Source organism: Chionomys nivalis, chromosome 14 (assembly GCF_950005125.1).
Source record: "Chionomys nivalis chromosome 14, mChiNiv1.1, whole genome shotgun sequence".
Classification (NCBI taxonomy): domain Eukaryota; kingdom Metazoa; phylum Chordata; class Mammalia; order Rodentia; family Cricetidae; genus Chionomys; species Chionomys nivalis.
Genome location: NC_080099.1, coordinates 70900879 through 70919396, shown reverse-complemented (window position 1 = coordinate 70919396; position 18518 = coordinate 70900879). Strand labels below are relative to the sequence as shown.

General features: G+C 45.3%; 1 protein-coding gene across 1 annotated transcript in view; it reads left to right on the top strand.

The window, feature by feature from the left end:
* Greb1l (GREB1 like retinoic acid receptor coactivator) overlaps window positions 1-18518 on the top strand; it is a 262261-nt gene that overhangs the window by 225011 nt on the left and 18732 nt on the right. Inside the window, exons 20-22 of the mRNA XM_057789098.1 lie at window positions 1111-1450; window positions 7609-7724; window positions 8513-8757. Coding sequence (XP_057645081.1) covers window positions 1111-1450; window positions 7609-7724; window positions 8513-8757 — 701 coding nt within the window. The remainder of the gene's footprint in view (window positions 1-1110; window positions 1451-7608; window positions 7725-8512; window positions 8758-18518) is intronic.

Below are 18518 nucleotides of genomic sequence, written 5' to 3'. Positions count from 1 at the left end.
CTCCTCAGCCCTTTGCCAGGCTCTGGGCACCTCTGCCAACCCTGCACCGCCCTGCCCTGCTGGTGCCTGCTTTCTCAACCCCTCATGCAGCTAGGGGCGTCTGCCCTTTGGTCATCAAGTCTTCGGATATTCCCTGTCTAGCCTGCAATGCTCCCAGCTCAGAGTTCCTAGTCTCTGGTGATAAAAGGCCCACCACTAGGGGGTGCTCCTTCTTCAGCTAGCTCCAATTTTCCCAGCATCAATTTATTTTATTTTAATATTTATTTATTTATTATGTATACAATATTCTGTCTGCATGTATGTCTGCAGGCCAGAAGTAGGGCACCAGACCTCATTACAGATGGTTGTGAGCCACCATGTGGTTGCCGGGAATTGAACTCAGGACCTTTGGAAGAGCAGGCAATGCTCTTAACCACTGAGCCATCTCTCCAGCCCCAATTTATTTTTTCGGAAAGATAAATTTCTGCTACCCATAGAGCTGACCTCAAATTAGCACTAATTCATGTGCTGCACATTTTTTGCTAGTTGTTTTGTTTGTTGTTGTTATAAGGGCATCCATTATGCAGCCCAGGCTGGCCGAGAATTTGCTGTGTCTTCCAGACTGGGCTTAAATTTTCTATCTTTCTGCCTCTGGCTCATGTGCTGGGGTCACAGGCATGCTCTGTCAGTTCAGCTACAGTTACCCTTTCTGTAATGTCGACGGCAGTGACTGAGAAGTGAGCTGGCAACGCGCGGGCCACGTGTCCAGGCTGCAGCATGGGGTTAAGACCTGGGGATTGAGACTCGTTCACAATTAGCCTGCACTGTCATTGTGTCTCCGTTTTTAATGAGCATCCCAGTTGCCGGTGGGAGAGGGAGCTGTTCAGCAACAGGGCTTGCTTCTGTAAGTCTGACGTGGGCAGTCTGACAGCTCTAACTTCCCTGTGCAGGTGCTGGTCCACTTTGAGAAGGTAGGGCCTCTAGGCCAGCCCCAAACCCTAACCTACCCATGGATCCAAGGCTAGTCTGCTCTGTAGTCCCTCGCTTCGATGTCCCGTCTGCCCTTTACTGTGCATGCCTGCTGGTCCAGCTGGCCCTGTGCTGCGTGCTAGCGCCTGTGCTCTGTCGTAGGTACCCCAGGCTGCACAGCATGGTCGTACGCTGCTATCTTCTCATCCAGCAGTACTCAGAGGCCTTGATGGCTCTCACCACCATGGCGTCCCTCCGAGACCACAGCACACCGGAAACACTCAGCATCATGGATGACCTCCTCAGCTGCCCAGGAAAAGGCAAGAGTGGCCGGGGACCCATGCTCATCATCAGAGTGCCCTCTGTGCAGCTGGCCATGCTGGCCCGGGAGCGACTGCAGGAGGTGCGGGACAAGCTGGGGCTGCAGTACCGCTTTGAGATCATCCTGGGAAGCCCGGCCTCCGAACTCCATGTTGCAGCTCACTTCGTGGCACGATTAAAGGTCAGCAAAGGACAGGCATGCCTTTCGTTTCTGTTTTCTGGGACTCTTGGATAAATGGACCACCCAGATAACTGAGTGGGATAAGATTTTGCACATGTGTGAGTTTGACCTCCCTGACCAGGTGAACACTTTTCTTAATTGAAACCAGTTTCTGATGATCCCATCAGATCCCTCGTCCTATATACATGCAGTTGGGGTCTCCATGGTCTTCAAGCACAAGTACAGAAAACCAGATGACCTAATTTGCCCCGGTGTTTCTCAACCTGGCTAGAGATGCATCTGGCCCACTACCTTCTATTTCCTCAGAGAAAGGGAAGCGGTTCTCCTCACTAATTCTTTTCTGTGCATCTGGCCTATACCAGCCGGTGGCTGGCCGGTAACACTCCATTTCATCTCTGCGTTCCTCTAGAGCGACTTCCAGCTCCCTTGCATGTGGATTTCCCAACTTGTTTCTTTGTGTTCTCTTTGACCCTTGGTGCCAGACTTTGTCTGTGTCAGTTCCCAGAGTCCTACAGAGGAAGGTGGAGCATGATCTCCCCCGTACCCAGGGACTGCCTGCCAGTTCCCCAGACCTCCTGTCAGGCTGAACCAACTACCCTTATGCCTGACCCAGGCTTCCCTGAGGACTTTCATAATCTTACTTGTCTTGACGTTAGAAAACATTTCTATTGATGTGGCTGAGCTAGCTACTGTATATCTGAGTCAGACTGACACGATGTCCCCACTGAATATTAAATGTGAAGTTAAACTGGCTTATGCATGACCTAGTTTGGCATACATTTGTTGAAATGAAAGTGTGTGGGCTTGAAGGATTTGAACCATATGATTTCTTTAAGCTCTAACTTGGAGACTAGACTTCTATTTGCTATTCATAAATAACTTTGCAAATGTTGCTTTCCTGTTGTATTATCTAACCTAAAATGAATAACCCAAGATACTTGATAAGCAACTAGAACAAATAAAATTATCCCCAAACAGAAACTCAGTCAGTAGCAATGATCACATCTGTGTTGACAACTCCTGGGAAAGAGTGGATTTTCAGAAATCAGACCTCCAGCTTCACTAGAGAAGTCTCTCCCTATGTGTAGAATGGAGGCTGTCATCTGTCATTGTGGTCATTCTTTCTCACTGTGGGAGGGTCCAGGGAGCGAATGAAGCCTGAGTGGTGGTCTTTCTATTGGAGCTACTTGAGAAACGCAGACACTGTGTCTCCACTGTCGCTGAAGGCTGAGCAGCTCAGGCGGCCTTCAGACCTGGGTTTTCTTGTGAATAGATGTGTGTCATTAATCTCCACGTGTGAGGGAGAAAAGCAAAGTTATAGTCAAAGCCACCTTCCAGAAACCCCTAGGGCGAATCGCCATGTGCTGGCGCTGTCCTCATGGTACTGCTACTAAGACTCGAACTACAAACAGTAACTACACAACAGCACTCTGGGGAATCACACACCTGCGGCCAACAGGGTGCTCTTGGGTCAGCCCTGATTCTCCTCACAAAGTCTTGGGTCATTTGTTTAGAATGTCAGTATAGGTCAGTGGGTTATAAAAATCTGCCTCTCTGTGCCAGGCGGTGGTGGCGCACGCCTTTAATCCCAGCACTCGGGAGGCAGAGGCAGGTGGATCTCTGTGAGTTCAAGTCCAGCCTGGTCTACAAGAGCTAGTTCCAGGACAGGAACCAAAAGCTACAGAGAAACCCTGTCTCGAAAACCAAAAAAAAAAAAAAAAAAAAAAAAAAAAAAAAAAAAAATCTGCCTCTCTGGAACACTGTTTAAAAACACGGTAAAGCTGCTCATCACTCATCCCTGAGTGTCAGGGTCCCTGGCAATGATTAGGGAAAGGGGGCACTGGCTGTGTGCATCCTGGGTGAGGATCACTGTTCTGAGAATGTGCCATACGTGAAGGGCATCCAAGGCAGTAGGGTCTCCTTCAGTTATCTGAGTAGCAGCTAGACAGATGCATACAAGGGTCCCAGATTTTCAGATCCCTCTGGCCCTCGGTTTCTTTTTCTTGTGCCACTGGTGTGAGGGAGAACACGAAATCCTGTGAAGTGCTCACATCTAAGCAAGACCCCTCTCACCTGACTCCTACCCCCCTCACCATTCTCAGAAGGCAGGGTGTCCTGGGGAAAATGCAACATTGCTCCTGTTATATGACCTCATTTTTATATTTACTACTCTTTATCCTATTATGCAATGCATTTTGGTTAATTGGAAACCATTAGAATTTAACCTAGGATAGATTAAAATTTTAGCCTTAAATTGGGTGGTGGTGGCGCACACCTTTAATCCCAGCACTCAGGAGGCAGAGGTAGGCGGATCTCTGTGAGTTTAAGGCCAGCCTGGTCTACATAGCAAGTTTCAGGACAGGCGCCAAAGGTACTCAGACAAACCCTGTCTCAAAAAAACAAAACACAAACAAAAAAATTAATCTTAAATAAATCAATCAGTTTGCTCAACAAGCATATGAAGCATCTATATAATTGTCCCAGTAAGGAGCTGAAACTAAGTTCTTGTTCAGTCTTTTATGTTGACTTAAGTGCTTCCTGGACAAAAATCACTCTGGTCTGTAGCTCCAGGAAGCGGCCACTCATTCATGAGTCGCAGTTTGAGGGGGAAGCATGACACAGTGGCTGCCTGACAGTTACTGGCCAAGAGTGGGATGAGATGTGCTTGCTGCTCTTTGGAGAAGCTCCTCAAGTGATGAAACCTCTGCCACACTATTGGCATCCTGGTTCTCTACCCTTGGCGGATTCCAGAACCTGACATGCTGCAGGGGAATTCCCACTGTCAGGACAAGCGTGAACCGAGCATGATGGCCACCTAGTCAAACAGCTCCTTGTTCAGGCCCAGGAGGAAGACCTGCTTCTACTGGCATGTGCTAGGGTCACCCAGTGCTCTGTGCATGCTGGGAATTCTGTGTGTGTGTGTGTGTGTGTGTGTGTGTGTGTGATATAAATATGGGTACCCACAGAGGTCAGAAGAGAGATCAGATCCTGTGAGCTGGAGTTGCAGGTGGTTGTGAGCTGCCTGATATGCCTAATATGGATACTGGGAACTTATCTCCAGTCCTCTTACAAGAGCAGGAAGTACTCTTTAACTGCTGAGTCATCATTCCAAACCAAGAATGATTTTTTTTTAAATGTGTCTAGAATGGTGGTTTTATTTTATTTAATTAAAAAAGTTCCATAAAAAATATTTGACCATGTTTTTCCCTCCCCCAAATTTGTAGGTAAATAGATGGAGCTAGAAAAAATCATCCTGAGGGAGATGGCCCAGTCCCCATGTTCTCTCTTGTATGCAATGTTAGCTTGTGAGCTTATAATAGGCATGCTATGATCTGAATAACCACAGAGGTTAGGTAGGGACCAAGTAAGGAATCGGACACACAAGAGGAGTTCCCAAGGAAGGGGAAATAGAATATAGTGTCACAGAGAGACAGAGGGGAAGTGGAAGAGGAGGAAATATTGGGAGGGGGATGGGAGAGAAGCACAAAGGACGACTGTGGACAGGGACGACTAACACTAAGGTCATTGGAGAAACCACATGGAAACCTCCTGCTGTGGATATGCCTTGATTTTCAAAGACATAGTCTCTGAAGCTATGGATGGTTATGATGTGTATGTGTGTGTACATGTGTGTGCACACACAGAGAGAAAATAAATTGGACGTTAAGTAAAAACTTTAAGAATAGCTTGGGTCCTCTGAGTGGTCTTCATCCTCCCCCTTTCCTCCCTTCCCTTCAGTCCTTCCAACAGGGTCTCAATATGTATTCCAGGCTGATTTTGAACGCAATCCTTCTGCTTCAGCGTCTTGACTGTTGGGATTACAGGTGTATACTATAGTGCCAACTCTCATTAGGAATTTTCTAGATCTCAATAAAGCATTAATTGAACCATTATACTATCTCTTGTCTAAGAGATTTCGCTCTATTTTGAACCTAAAAAAGGAAATGTTTTTAAAAAGCATGTTACTTAATAATTATTTTATAATAAACAAATATAATTCACAATAACTTTAAATTAAATATGAATTATTAAAAATAATTACAATAGTTTAATTTTTTTATTTTTTGAAACAGGTTTTCTTGTGTAGCTTTGGAGCCTGTTCTGGAACTCATTCTCTACACTTCGAACTCCTCTAGATCCACCTGCCTCTGCCTCCCGAGTGCTGGGATTAAGGACATGTGCCACCACTGCCCAGCAATGTTTTATTTTATTTTTTATTTGAGACAGATTCTAAGTATGTATCCCTGACTGACTTGAAATTAATGTAGACCAGACTGGCCCTGAACTCAGAGATCCAGGTGTCTCTCTGCTGGCACACTGAACAGCAGCTTCCTTCTTATTTGTGTGCTAACACACCTGGAAAGGACCAGAAGTCCTCCGTGTGATTCCCAGCACTGCTGATGCAAACCTGCAATCTCAGACCTTGGGAGGTGCAGGCCGGAGAATCAGATGTCCAAGTTCATCTTCAACTACACATAAAGATTAAGGACAGCCTGGAGCACACAAGACCCTGTCTGTAGCACGAATAATAATAACCCAGAGACAGATATTGGGGTTCAACCTGAAAATCAGAAAAGCAAAGCAGCCAAGTCACTAGAAATCTTACCTCTACCAAAGCTGGGCGACTGCAGACTAAACAGCCAGAGCCTCTCTCCTCCCATTTTATTCTGTGCTGGGATTAAAAGTATAGGCCACTACCACCTGCATTGTTTTCTGCATTGATCTTGTGTAGCCCAGGGAGGCCTTGAATTTACAGAGATCCATCTGCCTCTGTCTCCCAAATCCTGGGATTAAAAGTGAGTGTTACCACTGTCTGACCTCTAGTGGCTTAGCTTTGCCCTCTGATATACAGGCAAGCTTTACTTATTAAAAATAAATATAATATCACTATACCTGCCTCAGGTAAAAAACCAAACAAACTTATAGATCTTTCAAATTGGGTTTTTCTTCCGTCACTGATATGGTTGTATTTTCAAGATTGCTGTCTAACTATTAAGATACTGCATGGATATGTATTTGTGGTAATGCATGAGAAATTAGTGCCTTGTGGGCACTGTGAAATCAGAAGAAGATTGCAGGGTCTCCAGATACGAACAGTTGCCTTTCCTTTTGATTCAGCCTGGTCAGGCTTGCAAGACTCTGGAGACCTTGTCAGGTTTGGTGGAGAATTGAACCTAGCACGTCCTACCACTTACTCCATTCCCTGGTCCTCTTTTATCTTTCATTTTGATACATGTTTCATTAAGATGCCCACAGGGTGGCTTAGAACTTGTCATCTTTTCCCCTAGCCATGTCAGTAACTGGGTTTATAGATCTACACCTCCAGGACAGTTATTTTTAAAGTCAATAAATGGAGAAAGAGAAAAATTAATGACCAGAATTGGGGCTATCTTCATTAATCTGCTTGATTATGGGGTTTTGGATAAGTTTTGAGATTCATTCTCAAGTCCCTGACAACTAAAACCATCCTTTCTCATCACTCGAGTCCCAGAGTTTGTCTATTATATGAAAAACTCTAGTTCTCGGTGCCAGAGCCAGCGGGCGGGTGGCCTTGGCCTGTGCACTTTACGTCACGAGAAGTATACTCCAGTGTGTTCCTCTGGCCTGTGGAGCTAACGAATGACGTATGCCAATGCCTTTCTATGCTACTAAAATGGAGCTGAGGTCCATGCTCGTAGCAGTGCTTTATGCTGGCTTGGAAGGTAGCAAACGCAGCGGGGTGCGCTGCTCACACCTGTGGGGTCAGCAGAGGGGGTGTGCTGCTTATGTCTGTGGGGTCAGCAGCGCAGAGGGGGTGCGCTGCTCACACCAGTAGGGTCAGCAGAGGGGTTGTGCTGCTCATGTCTGTGGGGTCAGCAGCGGGGGTGCGCTGCTCATGTCTGTGGGGTCAGCACTTAGATGAAGGCAGCAAGATAAAGGGTTCAAAGTCATCCTTGGCTACAAAGGGGGTTTAAAAGCTAGCCTGGACTACATGAGACCCTATCTCAATGATCAAAACACTGTCACAAAGAACAAAAACAACCACCTGTACATGGTCCACACACTCAGGGGAGATGGTCAGAAAGCTTGGTGTATCTATAGCCTGTATCCAGAAACATTTTTTAAGATATAAATCTGAATGAGGAGCATTAATGATTTCTTCTGTATCTCTTCTACAGACCTGGAGAGGAAACGACCAGGAAGACTGGACCCCTCGGACTTACCAGGACTTGGAAGGTCTGCCCTGCATAGTGATATTAACTGGCAAGGACCCGCTCGGAGAAACTTTTCCCAGGTAAGATGTGATCACCGGCTCAGTGGCGCCACAGTTCCTCAGCTGAACTGCCAAATTATTGATGAGCAATTTTAGTTGTTTGGAGGTAACTGTTTCATGCATTCTCCCTTTCAGATTTCCAGTTCTGGAATGGGACACAGTCATGAAAAGTGGTTTTGCCCCAGAACAAGGCAGCCAGAGAGGCTGAGAGGAAAGGCAGGGATGGATGGATGGATGGATGGATGGATGGATGGATGGATGGATGGATGGAAGGATGGATGGATATACATTCAAATATATATAGACATATAGATGATAGATTGTAGACAGATTATAGATAGATGATAGGTGGATAGATAGATGATAGACATCTTTAGATAAAGCACTTTGTTAATCTGATGTCCAGAGGATCTAGGGACTATAGACTGAAAGCAATAGCAGTAAAAGCATCAGCTAAGTGTTTCCATGGTGTCAGGCCACTTTCCTTGCATCACCCTGACGAGCCAGCCCTGTCTACTAAGCCTTTAGCTTTTAGAGATGTTGGAGCCTGAATCCAGGGCCTCACACATTCTAGGTAAGTTTTCTGCCATTGGTCAACATCTCGAACCTCCGTCCTCTTTATTTTATACTGTGGGGGCATAGAAGAAGCACAGAGAAGGATGGCAAGCTGAAAGGAAAGAGAGCCGAGATGTAAAGCAGACTTAGACAATACTGTGTGGTCTTCACCATTCCATAGACCGCAGGACCTGCAGGCATGCTAAGTACTCTGTGTGGGACGCTGTGTCGCTAATGCAGTTCCTTCTGTGCAGGTCTTTAAAGTACTGTGACCTGCGATTAATTGACTCAAGCTACTTAACTCGCACGGCCCTGGAGCAGGAGGTGGGCCTGGCGTGCTGCTACGTCTCAAAAGAGGTCATCCGGGGGCCTGCTGCTGCCTTGGACCTCAGTGGAAAGGAGGGCGCGAGGGCCCCCACCAGTGAAAATGACTCTGAGGAGCTGCTCATTGACCTGGAGCGACCGCAGAGCAATAGCAGCGCTGTCACAGGAACCTCAGGTCAGAACTCTCCTCCAAAACACCCCCAAGGTTTCCAAGGACCTCCAAGGACAGGGACCTCCTCTCCAGGCTTCAGCTGCTGGGGAGGGTGCATGGGAAGCAGGAAAGCTAAACAACCACAGCTTTCTCTGCATGTAACCATGAGCTTGGTTTGCCTCACAGCCTGCACCGTGCTCCCCGATGCTTCTCCATCTCCTTCCAGTTACTCCAGAACATAGATTTGCATAAATACCTTGTTTTTAGGCTAGAGATGGAAGCTGTAAGCTTGTAATAGGTGACTTAGTGCCTGGCACAAATGTTTATAAGGATGAACACATGGATGGATGGTTGGATGAAGGGGTAGATGAAGGGGTGGATGGATGGATGAATGGATGGATGAATGGACGGGTAGATGGATGGATGGGTAGGAAGATGAATGAAGGGGTGGATGGATGGTTGGATGAAGGACATAGGAATAGATGGATGGCTAGTTATCCTAAGTACTTACTGGCAAGTGTTTGTACACTGCAGGCTTTTCAGAGGCTACTAGTTGATTACAGGGCCTGGTGTAAATTTTCTTTTAGTAAATATAGTACATGCAGCCCTACTTTCAGACTTTTTTAAAATTATGAAAGTAATACAGCTTCATATAGATGTATAAAAAGAGACTACGGTGAAGCACCACCACCAGAGGGAGACATGCTTTCCACTCATTCTCTACATCAGCATGGAGATCAGCATCACTGGACGTGCACACGCAAGCATGCGCACACTCACGCCGAGAGAAGCAGTTGTCGGATGACTCCATACCCGTGGGCCCTCCTGTCTGTACTGACCCAGGGCCTGGAGGAACATGAGACCCACCCTTCTCTAGGCTGTGCCCAGCTCCTCTCCCTCAGCAGGGTCATTTTGTTAACCCCTCACCCCCATCAATTCTAGTACAAGGTAACAAATGAAGGGAAATGTCATATCTAGGATCTTGGGAATATGAGGTCAGAAAGTGACATAAGGTGATGGGGCAGGACTGTCCCCTTCCCAGTGGCTCTTTTAAAAAAGAGATTTTAAAAATTCTTACGTGCAGCCGGGCGGTGGTGGCGCACGCCTTTAATCCCAGCACTCGGGAGGCAGAGGCAGGCGGATCTCTGTGAGTTCGAGACCAGCCTGGTCTACAGAGCTAGTTCCAGGACAGGCTCCAAAACCATAGAGAAACCCTGTCTCGAAAAACCAAAAAAAAAAAAAAAAAAAAAAAAAAAAAAATTCTTACGTGCATGTATATAGGTATACCACATGAGTACCTGGTGCCCATGGAGGTCAGAAGAGGACATCAGGTCTCCTGGAACTAGAGTTACTAAGTTGTGAGCCTCCATGTGGGTGCTGGGAACTGAACCCGTCTTCTACAAGAAAAGTAGGTTTCCTTAGCAGCTGAAGTGTCTCTCTAGCCACCCACAAATGGCTCTTTGGTCACACTGTTCTCCACTGCCTGCCCATGCACCAATAGTGTCCTAACTTACATTGCTCTGGTAAATCCACTGAACATTCAGACCCCAGCCTGGGCTCCCTCGGGATGGTGAGGCTGAAAGTGAGAGGCAGGCTCCTTCACATGACTGACATCAGGAGAGTTCCATGCCAAAAACACCGACCAACATATCCTGTGTCTTTCCACAATGTCAGAATTTATTGCTAACAAACTCATAATGTTTGGTGACTGTAGTGGCAGCAGTGTATCATATAATCTGCCTTCCCGGTTGCCTGACTAACGCAGACTCTATTCTGATCTTAGTTACTAATATTGCTCTCGTACCACACAGCACACAGTAAATTGTGTGTGTCTACAGATGTGTATAAAAGAGTTACAAAGAAAACAGGTTAAAGAGGTTGCAGCAAAGTTCAAGAGGGTTCAGAAGTGGGCTGAGAAAAAGCCTGAATTAAAACCAAACCGGATGCTGGGCGGTGGTGATGCATGCCTTTAATCCCAGCACTCTGGAGATAGTGGTAGGCAAATCTGGTCTACAGAGCTAGTTCTAGGACAGGCTCCAAAGCTACAGAGAAACCCTGTCTCAAACAAACAAACAAACAAACAAACCAGGCTAAAGCCAAGAGGCAACTGTTGTCAGGTCTGACCGTAGACGACTGCCAGGTGGAGGCTGAACCAGTGTCGGAGAGCAGGAAGCTTGGCCCAGACCTTTAAGACTAAGGAGGAACAGCAGGCCTCAGATGACAGGCTGGTGCGGGGTCACGCCATCGCAGTATTAGGCCAGGCAAGGGAGCAAACCGTACTCTTTTCTTTTTTTTTTTTTTTTTTTTTTTTTTTATTTTTTTATTCTTTTTTAATTAAAATTTCCACCTGCTCCCCGTTTCCCATTTCCCTCCCCTCCTCCCAAATATTGCCCCCTCCCCCCACTCCCCTCCCCCTATCCCCACTCCTCTTCTCCTCCCCCCACACCATTCCCCCTCCCTCTCGATACTGAAGAGCAGTCCAAATTCTCTGCCCTGCGGGAAGACGAAGGTCTTCTATCTACGTCCAGGAAGGTGAGCTTCTAAACAGGCTAAGCTCCCACAAAGCCAGTTCATGTATTAGGATTGAAACCTAGTGCCATTGTCCTTGGCTTCTCATCAGTCTTCATTGACCGCCATGCTCAGAGAGTCCGGAATCAACCCATGCTTATTCAGTCCCAGACCAGCTGGCCTTGGTGGGCTCCTAATAAATCAGTTCCACTGTCACAGTGGGTGGGTGCATCCCTCGTGGTCCTGATTTTTTGCTCTTGTTCTCCCTCCTTCTGCTCCTCATTTGGACCTTAAGAGCTCAGACCGTTGCTCCAAATTGAGAATCTGTCTCTACCTCGATCCATCGCCAGATGAAGGTTCTAAGGTGATATGCAAGAAATTCATCAGTATAGGATAGGGTCATTTCAGGTTCCCTCTCCTTAGTTGCCCAAGGTACCAGCTGGGGACATATTCCTGGACACCTGCGAACCCCTCTAGAGTCAAGTCTCTTGCCAGCCCTAAGATGGCTCCCTTAGATAGGATATATACTTCGCTGCTCCCGTATCCATCCTTCCTATATCCCAACCATCCCAATCCCCCGAGCTCCTCCCATCCTCCCCTTCTCATATTTCTCATCCCATTTCCCCTTTGCCCCGTGCCACCTCACCCGCAAGTTCCCAGTTTTTGCCCTGCAATCTTGTCTACTTCCCCCTCTCCATGCGGATGACTATATGATTTTCTTTGGGTTCACTTTCTTATTTAACTTCTATAGGATCACACATTATATGCTTAATGTCTTTTATTTATGGCTAGAAACCGATTATGAGTGAGTACATCCCATGTTCCTCTTTTTGGGTCTGGGATACCTCACTCAGGATAGTGTTTTCTATTTCCATCCATTTGCACGCAAAATTCGAGAAGTCATTGTTTTTTACTGCTGAGTAGTACTCTAATATGTATATATTCCACACTTTCTTTATCCATTCCTCCATTGAAGGGCATCTAGGTTGTTTCCAGGTTTTGGCTATTACAAACAATGCTGCTATGAACATAGTTGAACAGATACTTTTGTCATTTGATGTGGCATCTCTTGGGTATATTCCCAATAGTGGTATTACTGGATCTTGGGGTAGGTTGATCCCAAATTTCCTGAGAAATCGCCACACTGATTTCCAAAGTGGTTGCACAAGTTTGCATTCCCACCAGCAATGAATGAGTGTGCCTCGTTCTCCACAACCTCTCCAGCAAAGGCTATCATTGGTGTTCTTGATTTTAGCCATTCTGACAGGTGTAAGATGGTATCTCAAAGTTGTTTTAATTTGCATTTCCCTTATCGCTAAGGAGGTTGAGCATGACCTTAGGTGTCTTTTGGCCATTTGAATTTCTTCTGTTGAGAATTCTCTGTTCAGATCAGTGCCCCATTTTTTTATTGGGTTCATTAGCATTTTAAAGTTTAGTTTCTTGAGTTCTTTATATATTTTGGTGATCAGACCTTTGTCTGTTGCAGGGTTGGTGAAGATCTTCTCCCAGTCAGTGGGTTGCCTTTTTGTCTTAGTGACAGTGTCCTTTGCTTTACAGAAGCTACTCAGTTTCAGGAGGTCCCATTTATTCAATGTTGCCCTTAATGTCTGTGCTGCTGGGGATAAACGTAGGAAGTGATCTCCTGTACCCATATGTTGTAGAGTACTTCCAACTTTTTCTTCTATCAGGTTCAGTGTGTTCAGACTAATATTGAGGTCTTTAATCCATTTGGACTTGAGTTTTGTGCATGGTGATAGATATGGATCTATTTTCATTCTTCTACACGTTGACAACCAGTTCTGCCAGCACCATTTGTTGAAGATGCTCTCTTTTTTCCATTGAATACTTTTAGCTCCTTTATCAAAAATTAGGTGTTCATAAGTTTGTGGGTTGAAATCAGGGTCTTCTACTCGGTTCCATTGATCAACTTCTCTGTTTTTATACCAATACCAAGCTGTTTTCAATACTGAGGCTCTGTAATAGAGTTTGAGGTCAGGGATGGTAATGCCTCCAGACGATCCTTTATTATATAAGATTGTTTTGGCTATCCTGGGTTTTTTGTTTCTCCATATAAAGTTGATTATTGTCCTCTCAAGATCTGTGAAGAATTTTGATGGGATTTTAATGGGGATTGCATTGAATCTATAAATTGCCCTTGGTAGAATTGCCATTTTTACTATGTTGATCCTCCCTATCCAAGAGCAAGGGAGATCCTTCCATTTTCTGGTATCCTCCTCAATTTCTTTCTTCATTGACTTAAAGTTCTTGTCAAATAGATCCTTTACTTCCTTGGTTAGGGTTACCCCAAGATATTTTATGCTATTTGTGGCTATTGTGAAGGGTGATGCTTCTCTGATTTCCATCTCTGCTTCCTTATCCTTTGTGTATAGGAGGGCAACTGATTTTTTGGAATTGATCTTGTATCCTGCAACGCTACTAAAGGTGTTTATCAGCTGAAGGAGTTCTTTGCTGGAGTTTTTGGGGTCGCTTATGTACACTATCATATCGTCTGCAAATAATGAAAGTTTAACTTCTTCCTTTCCGATTTGAATCCCTTTGATCCCCTTATGTTGTCTTATTGCTATTGCTAGAATTTCAAGCACTATATTAAAGAGGTATGGAGAGAGTGGACAACCTTGTCGTGTTCCTGATTTTAGTGGAATAGCTTTGAGTTTCTCTCCATTTAATTTGATGTTAGCTGACGGCTTGCTATAAATTGCTTTTATTATATTTAGGAACGACCCTTGTATTCCTAATCTCTCTAAGACCTTTATCATAAAGGGATGTTGAATTTTGTCAAATGCTTTTTCCGCATCTAATGAAATGATCATATGGTTTTTTTCTTTCAGATTATTTATATGATGGATTACATTGATAGATTTTCGTATGTTGAACCAGCCCTGCATCTCTGGGATGAAGCCTACTTGATCATAATGGATAATTTTTCTAATGTGTTCTTGGATTCGGTTTGCCAGTATTTTATTGAGTATTTTTGCGTCGATGTTCATGAGTGAGATTGGCCTGTAGTTCTCTTTCTTGGTTGTGTCTTTGTGTGGTTTTGGTATCAGAGTAACTTCAGCTTCATAAAAGGAATTTGGCAATGACTTCTCTGTTTCAATATTGTGAAATACATTAAGGAGTATAGGTATTAGGTCTTCTTGGAAGTTCTGGTAGAATTCTGCATTAAAGCCGTCTGGACCTGGGCTTTTTTTGGTGGGAAGGTTTTTTATAACAACTTCTAATTCTTCGCGACTAACAGGTCTATTTAGATTGTTCACCTGGTCCTGGTTTAACTTTGGTATATGGTACTTATCTAAAAAAGTGTCCATTTCTTTTACATTTTCCAATTTTGTGGCATACAGGTTTTTGTAGTAAGATCTAATGATTCTCTGAATTTCGTCTGTGTCTGTGGTTATGTCTCCCTTTTCGTTTCTGATTTTGTTAATTTGCGTATTCTCTCTCCGCCGTTTGATTAGTTTGGATAGGGGTTTATCAATCTTATTGATTTTCTCCAAGAACCAGCTTTTTGTTTCATTGATTCTTTGGATTGTTTTCTGTGTTTCTATTTTGTTGATTTCAGCCCTCAATTTGATTATTTCCAGTCTTCTACTTCTCCTAGGTGAGTCTGCTTCTTTTCTTTCTAAAGCTTTAAGGTGGGCTATTAGGTCTCCAATGTGTGCTTTCTCCGTTTTCTTTATGTGGGCACTTAATGCTATGAACTTTCCTCTTAGCACTGCTTTCATAGTGTCCCATAGGTTTGAGTATGTTGAGTCTTCGTTTTCATTGAATTCAAGAAAGACTTTAATTTCTTTCTTTATTTCTTCCTTGATCCAGGTGTGGTTCAGTAGTTGACTGTCCAATTTCCATGAGTTCATAGGCTTTCTGGGGATAGCATTGTTGTTGAATTCTAACTTTAATCCATGGTGATCTGATAAGACACAGGTGGTTACCGATATTTTTTTGTAACTGTGTAAGTTTGCTTTGTTGCCGAGTATGTGGTCTATTTTCGAGAAGGTTCCATGAGCTGCAGAGAAGAAGGTATATTCTTTCTTATTTGAGTGGAATGTTCTATAGATGTCTGTTAAGTCCATTTGATTCATTACCTCCCTTAATCCTCTTATTTCTCTGTTAGGTTTCTGTCTGATTGACCTGTCCATTGGTGAGAGAGGAGTGTTGAAATCTCCTACTATTAGTGTGTGTGGTTTGATGACTGCCTTGAGTTTTAGTAACGTTTCTTTTACATAAGTGGGTGCTTTTATATTAGGGGCATAGATATTCAGGATTGAGACTTCATCCTGGTGAATTGTTCCTGTTATGAGTAAAAAATGTCCATCTCCATCTCTTTTGATTGATTTTAGTTTGAAGTCAACTTTCTTAGAAATTAGTATGGCCACACCTGCTTGTTTCTTAGGTCCATTTGCTTGATAAACCTTTTCCCAGCCCTTTACTTTGAGTAGATGTCTGTCTTTGTGGTTGAGGTGTGTTTCTTGTAAGCAACAGAATGTTGGATCCTGTTTTCGTATCCAATCTCTTAGCCTGTGCCTCTTTATAGGTGAGTTGAGTCCATTGATATTAAGTGATATTAATGACCAGTGGTTGTTAACTCCGGTCATTTTTCCTTTCTTTCTTTCTTTCTTTCCTTCTTTTGGTAGTAGAGTTTGTGTGTTTCCCTTCTTCAAGTTGTGCTGGTGAAGGGTCATTAGATGTCTGAGTTATTGTGGGCATTGTTGGACTCCTTGGTTTGTGATTTTCCTTCAATTACTTTCTGAAGGGCTGGATTTGTGGCTACGTATTGTTTAAATTTGTTTTTATTCTGGAAAATTTTGTTTTCTCCATTTATAGTGAATGAAAGCTTGGCTGGGTATAGTAGTCTGGGCTTGCATCCATGGTCTCGTAGTTTCTGCAGTATATCTATCCAGGACCTTCTGGCTTTCATGGTTTCCATAGAGAAATCAGGTGTAAGTCTGATAGGTTTACCTTTATAGGTAACTTGACCTTTTTCCTTTGCAGCTCTTAATATTCTTTCTTTATTCTGTATGTTTTGTGTTTTGATTATTATATGACGAGGAGATGTTTTTTTTTGATCCAGTCGATTTGGTGTTCTGTATGCTTCTTGGACCTTCAAAGGAATATCTTTCTTAAGGTTGGGAAAGTTTTCTTCTATAATTTTATTAAATATATTTTCTGGACCATTGAGCTGTACTTCTTCTCCTTCTTCTATCCCTATTATTCTTAGGTTTGGTCTTTTTATTGTGTCCCAGATTTCCTGAATGTTTTGTGATGAGAATTTGTTGGTTATGCTGTTTTCTTTGATGAGAGTGTTTATTTTCTCTATGGTATCTTCAGTGTCTGAGATTCTTTCTTCTATCTCTTGTAATCTGTTGGTGGTACTTGTCTCTGTAGTTCCTGTTCGTTTATTCAAATTTTCCATCTCCATCCTTCCCTCGGTTTGTGTTTTCTTTATTACTTCCACTTCATTCTTCAAGTCTTGAACCGTTTCCCTTACCTGTTTGATTACTTTTTCTTGTTTCTCTTGGTTTTCTTGGGTATCTTTGAGAGATTTATTCATTTCCTCTACCTTTTTGTTTGTAATCTCTAATTGGTTGTGGCAGTTTTTCACCTCCTGTTTAAGGTCCTCTATTATTTTCATAAAATTCACTTTTGAGTCGAATTCTTCTAATTCTTCTGGATTAGGGTGTACACTTCTCATTTCGGTATTCCTGGATCCTGGTGATGTCACGTTGCCTTTCAAGTTGTTGGGGGAATTCTTGCATTGGCGCCTGCCCATCTTTTCCTTCAAATGGAGCCAGGAGAGGCCTGATGTCTTGGACCAGTCTTTGCTGTGACTAACTCTCTAGGTGTATCTCCTCAGTGTAGGGGCAGGAACCGTTCCCTTCCAGATGAACTCCTCAACACCAAAACATGGATGCGTGGTATTCCAATGACCCGCGTAAAGAAGGCCGAATGCAAGGGGTCGGGCGGGGTCGAGTAGAACACAGGCGACACTGCAGTACAAGCTGGAGGTGCCTGCACTCCCTTTCGGGGGTTGCTGAGGCCTGCCCGCTAGGCAGGCACTCACTGCTCTGGTTGGGTAGCCTTAGTGTAGGGGCGTTTGTGCTCTCTACCGGGACCGTCCGCCCCAGGATAGTACACACTCACCCGTCCCGATGAAACTTCTCGGCACCTACGCAGGGACTCCTGGATGCCACAATGAGCCCGGGACCAAGGGAAATAGGGGGCAGGGAGAGCAGGTCCAGGAGATCACAAGCAGAGACTGCAACCCCAGCAGCAGGGGCCCGCTTCCCCTGGTGGGGACCTTGAGGCCTGCCCTCTAGTCAGGCACTCACTGGTCTGGGCTGGTAGCCTTAGTGAAAGGGCAGGAAACTGTTCCACAGCTAAGGACCTTGCAGACAAGGCAGGCTTGGGGGTGGGGGTGGGGGCGGGTGTGTAGGAGAGAAAGCCCTGCAGCAGGAGCTGCCGGGACCGTCCGCCCCAGGATAGCACACACTCACCCGTCCTGATGAAACTACTCGGCACCTACACAGGAACTCCTGGATGCCCCAATGAGCCAGGGACAAAGGGAAGTAGGGCGCAGGCAGAGCAGGTCCAGGAGATCACAGCAGAGACTGCAGCCCCAGCAGCGGGGGCCCGCTTTCCCTGGCGGGGACCTTGAGGCCTGCCCTCTAGTCAGGCCCTCACTGCTCTGGGTTGGTAGCCTTAGTGAAAGGGCAGGAAACTGTTCCACAGCTAAGGACCTTGCAGACAAGGCAGGCTTGGGGGTGGGGGTGGGGGGCGGGTGTGTAGGAAAGAAAGCCTTGCAGCAGGAGCTGGGGGGGGGGGGGGGGCGTTTGTGCTCTCTACCGGGACAGTGCGCCCCAGGATAGCACACACTCACCCATCCAGATGGGACTTCTCAGCACCTATGCAGGGATTCCTGGTGGCCCCAATGAGCCCGGGACCAAGGGAAATAGGGGGCAGGGAGAGCAGGTCCAGGAGATCACAAGCAGAGACTGCAACCCCAGCAGCAGGGGCCCGCTTCCCCTGGTGGGGACCTTGAGGCCTGCCCTCTAGTCAGGCACTCACTGGTCTGGGCTGGTAGCCTTAGTGAAAGGGCAGGAAACTGTTCCACAGCTAAGGACCTTGCAGACAAGGCAGGCTTGGGGGTGGGGGTGGGGGCGGGTGTGTAGGAGAGAAAGCCCTGCAGCAGGAGCTGGGGGAGGGGCGTTTGTGCTCTCTACCGGGACCGTCCGCCCCAGGATAGCACACACTCACCCGTC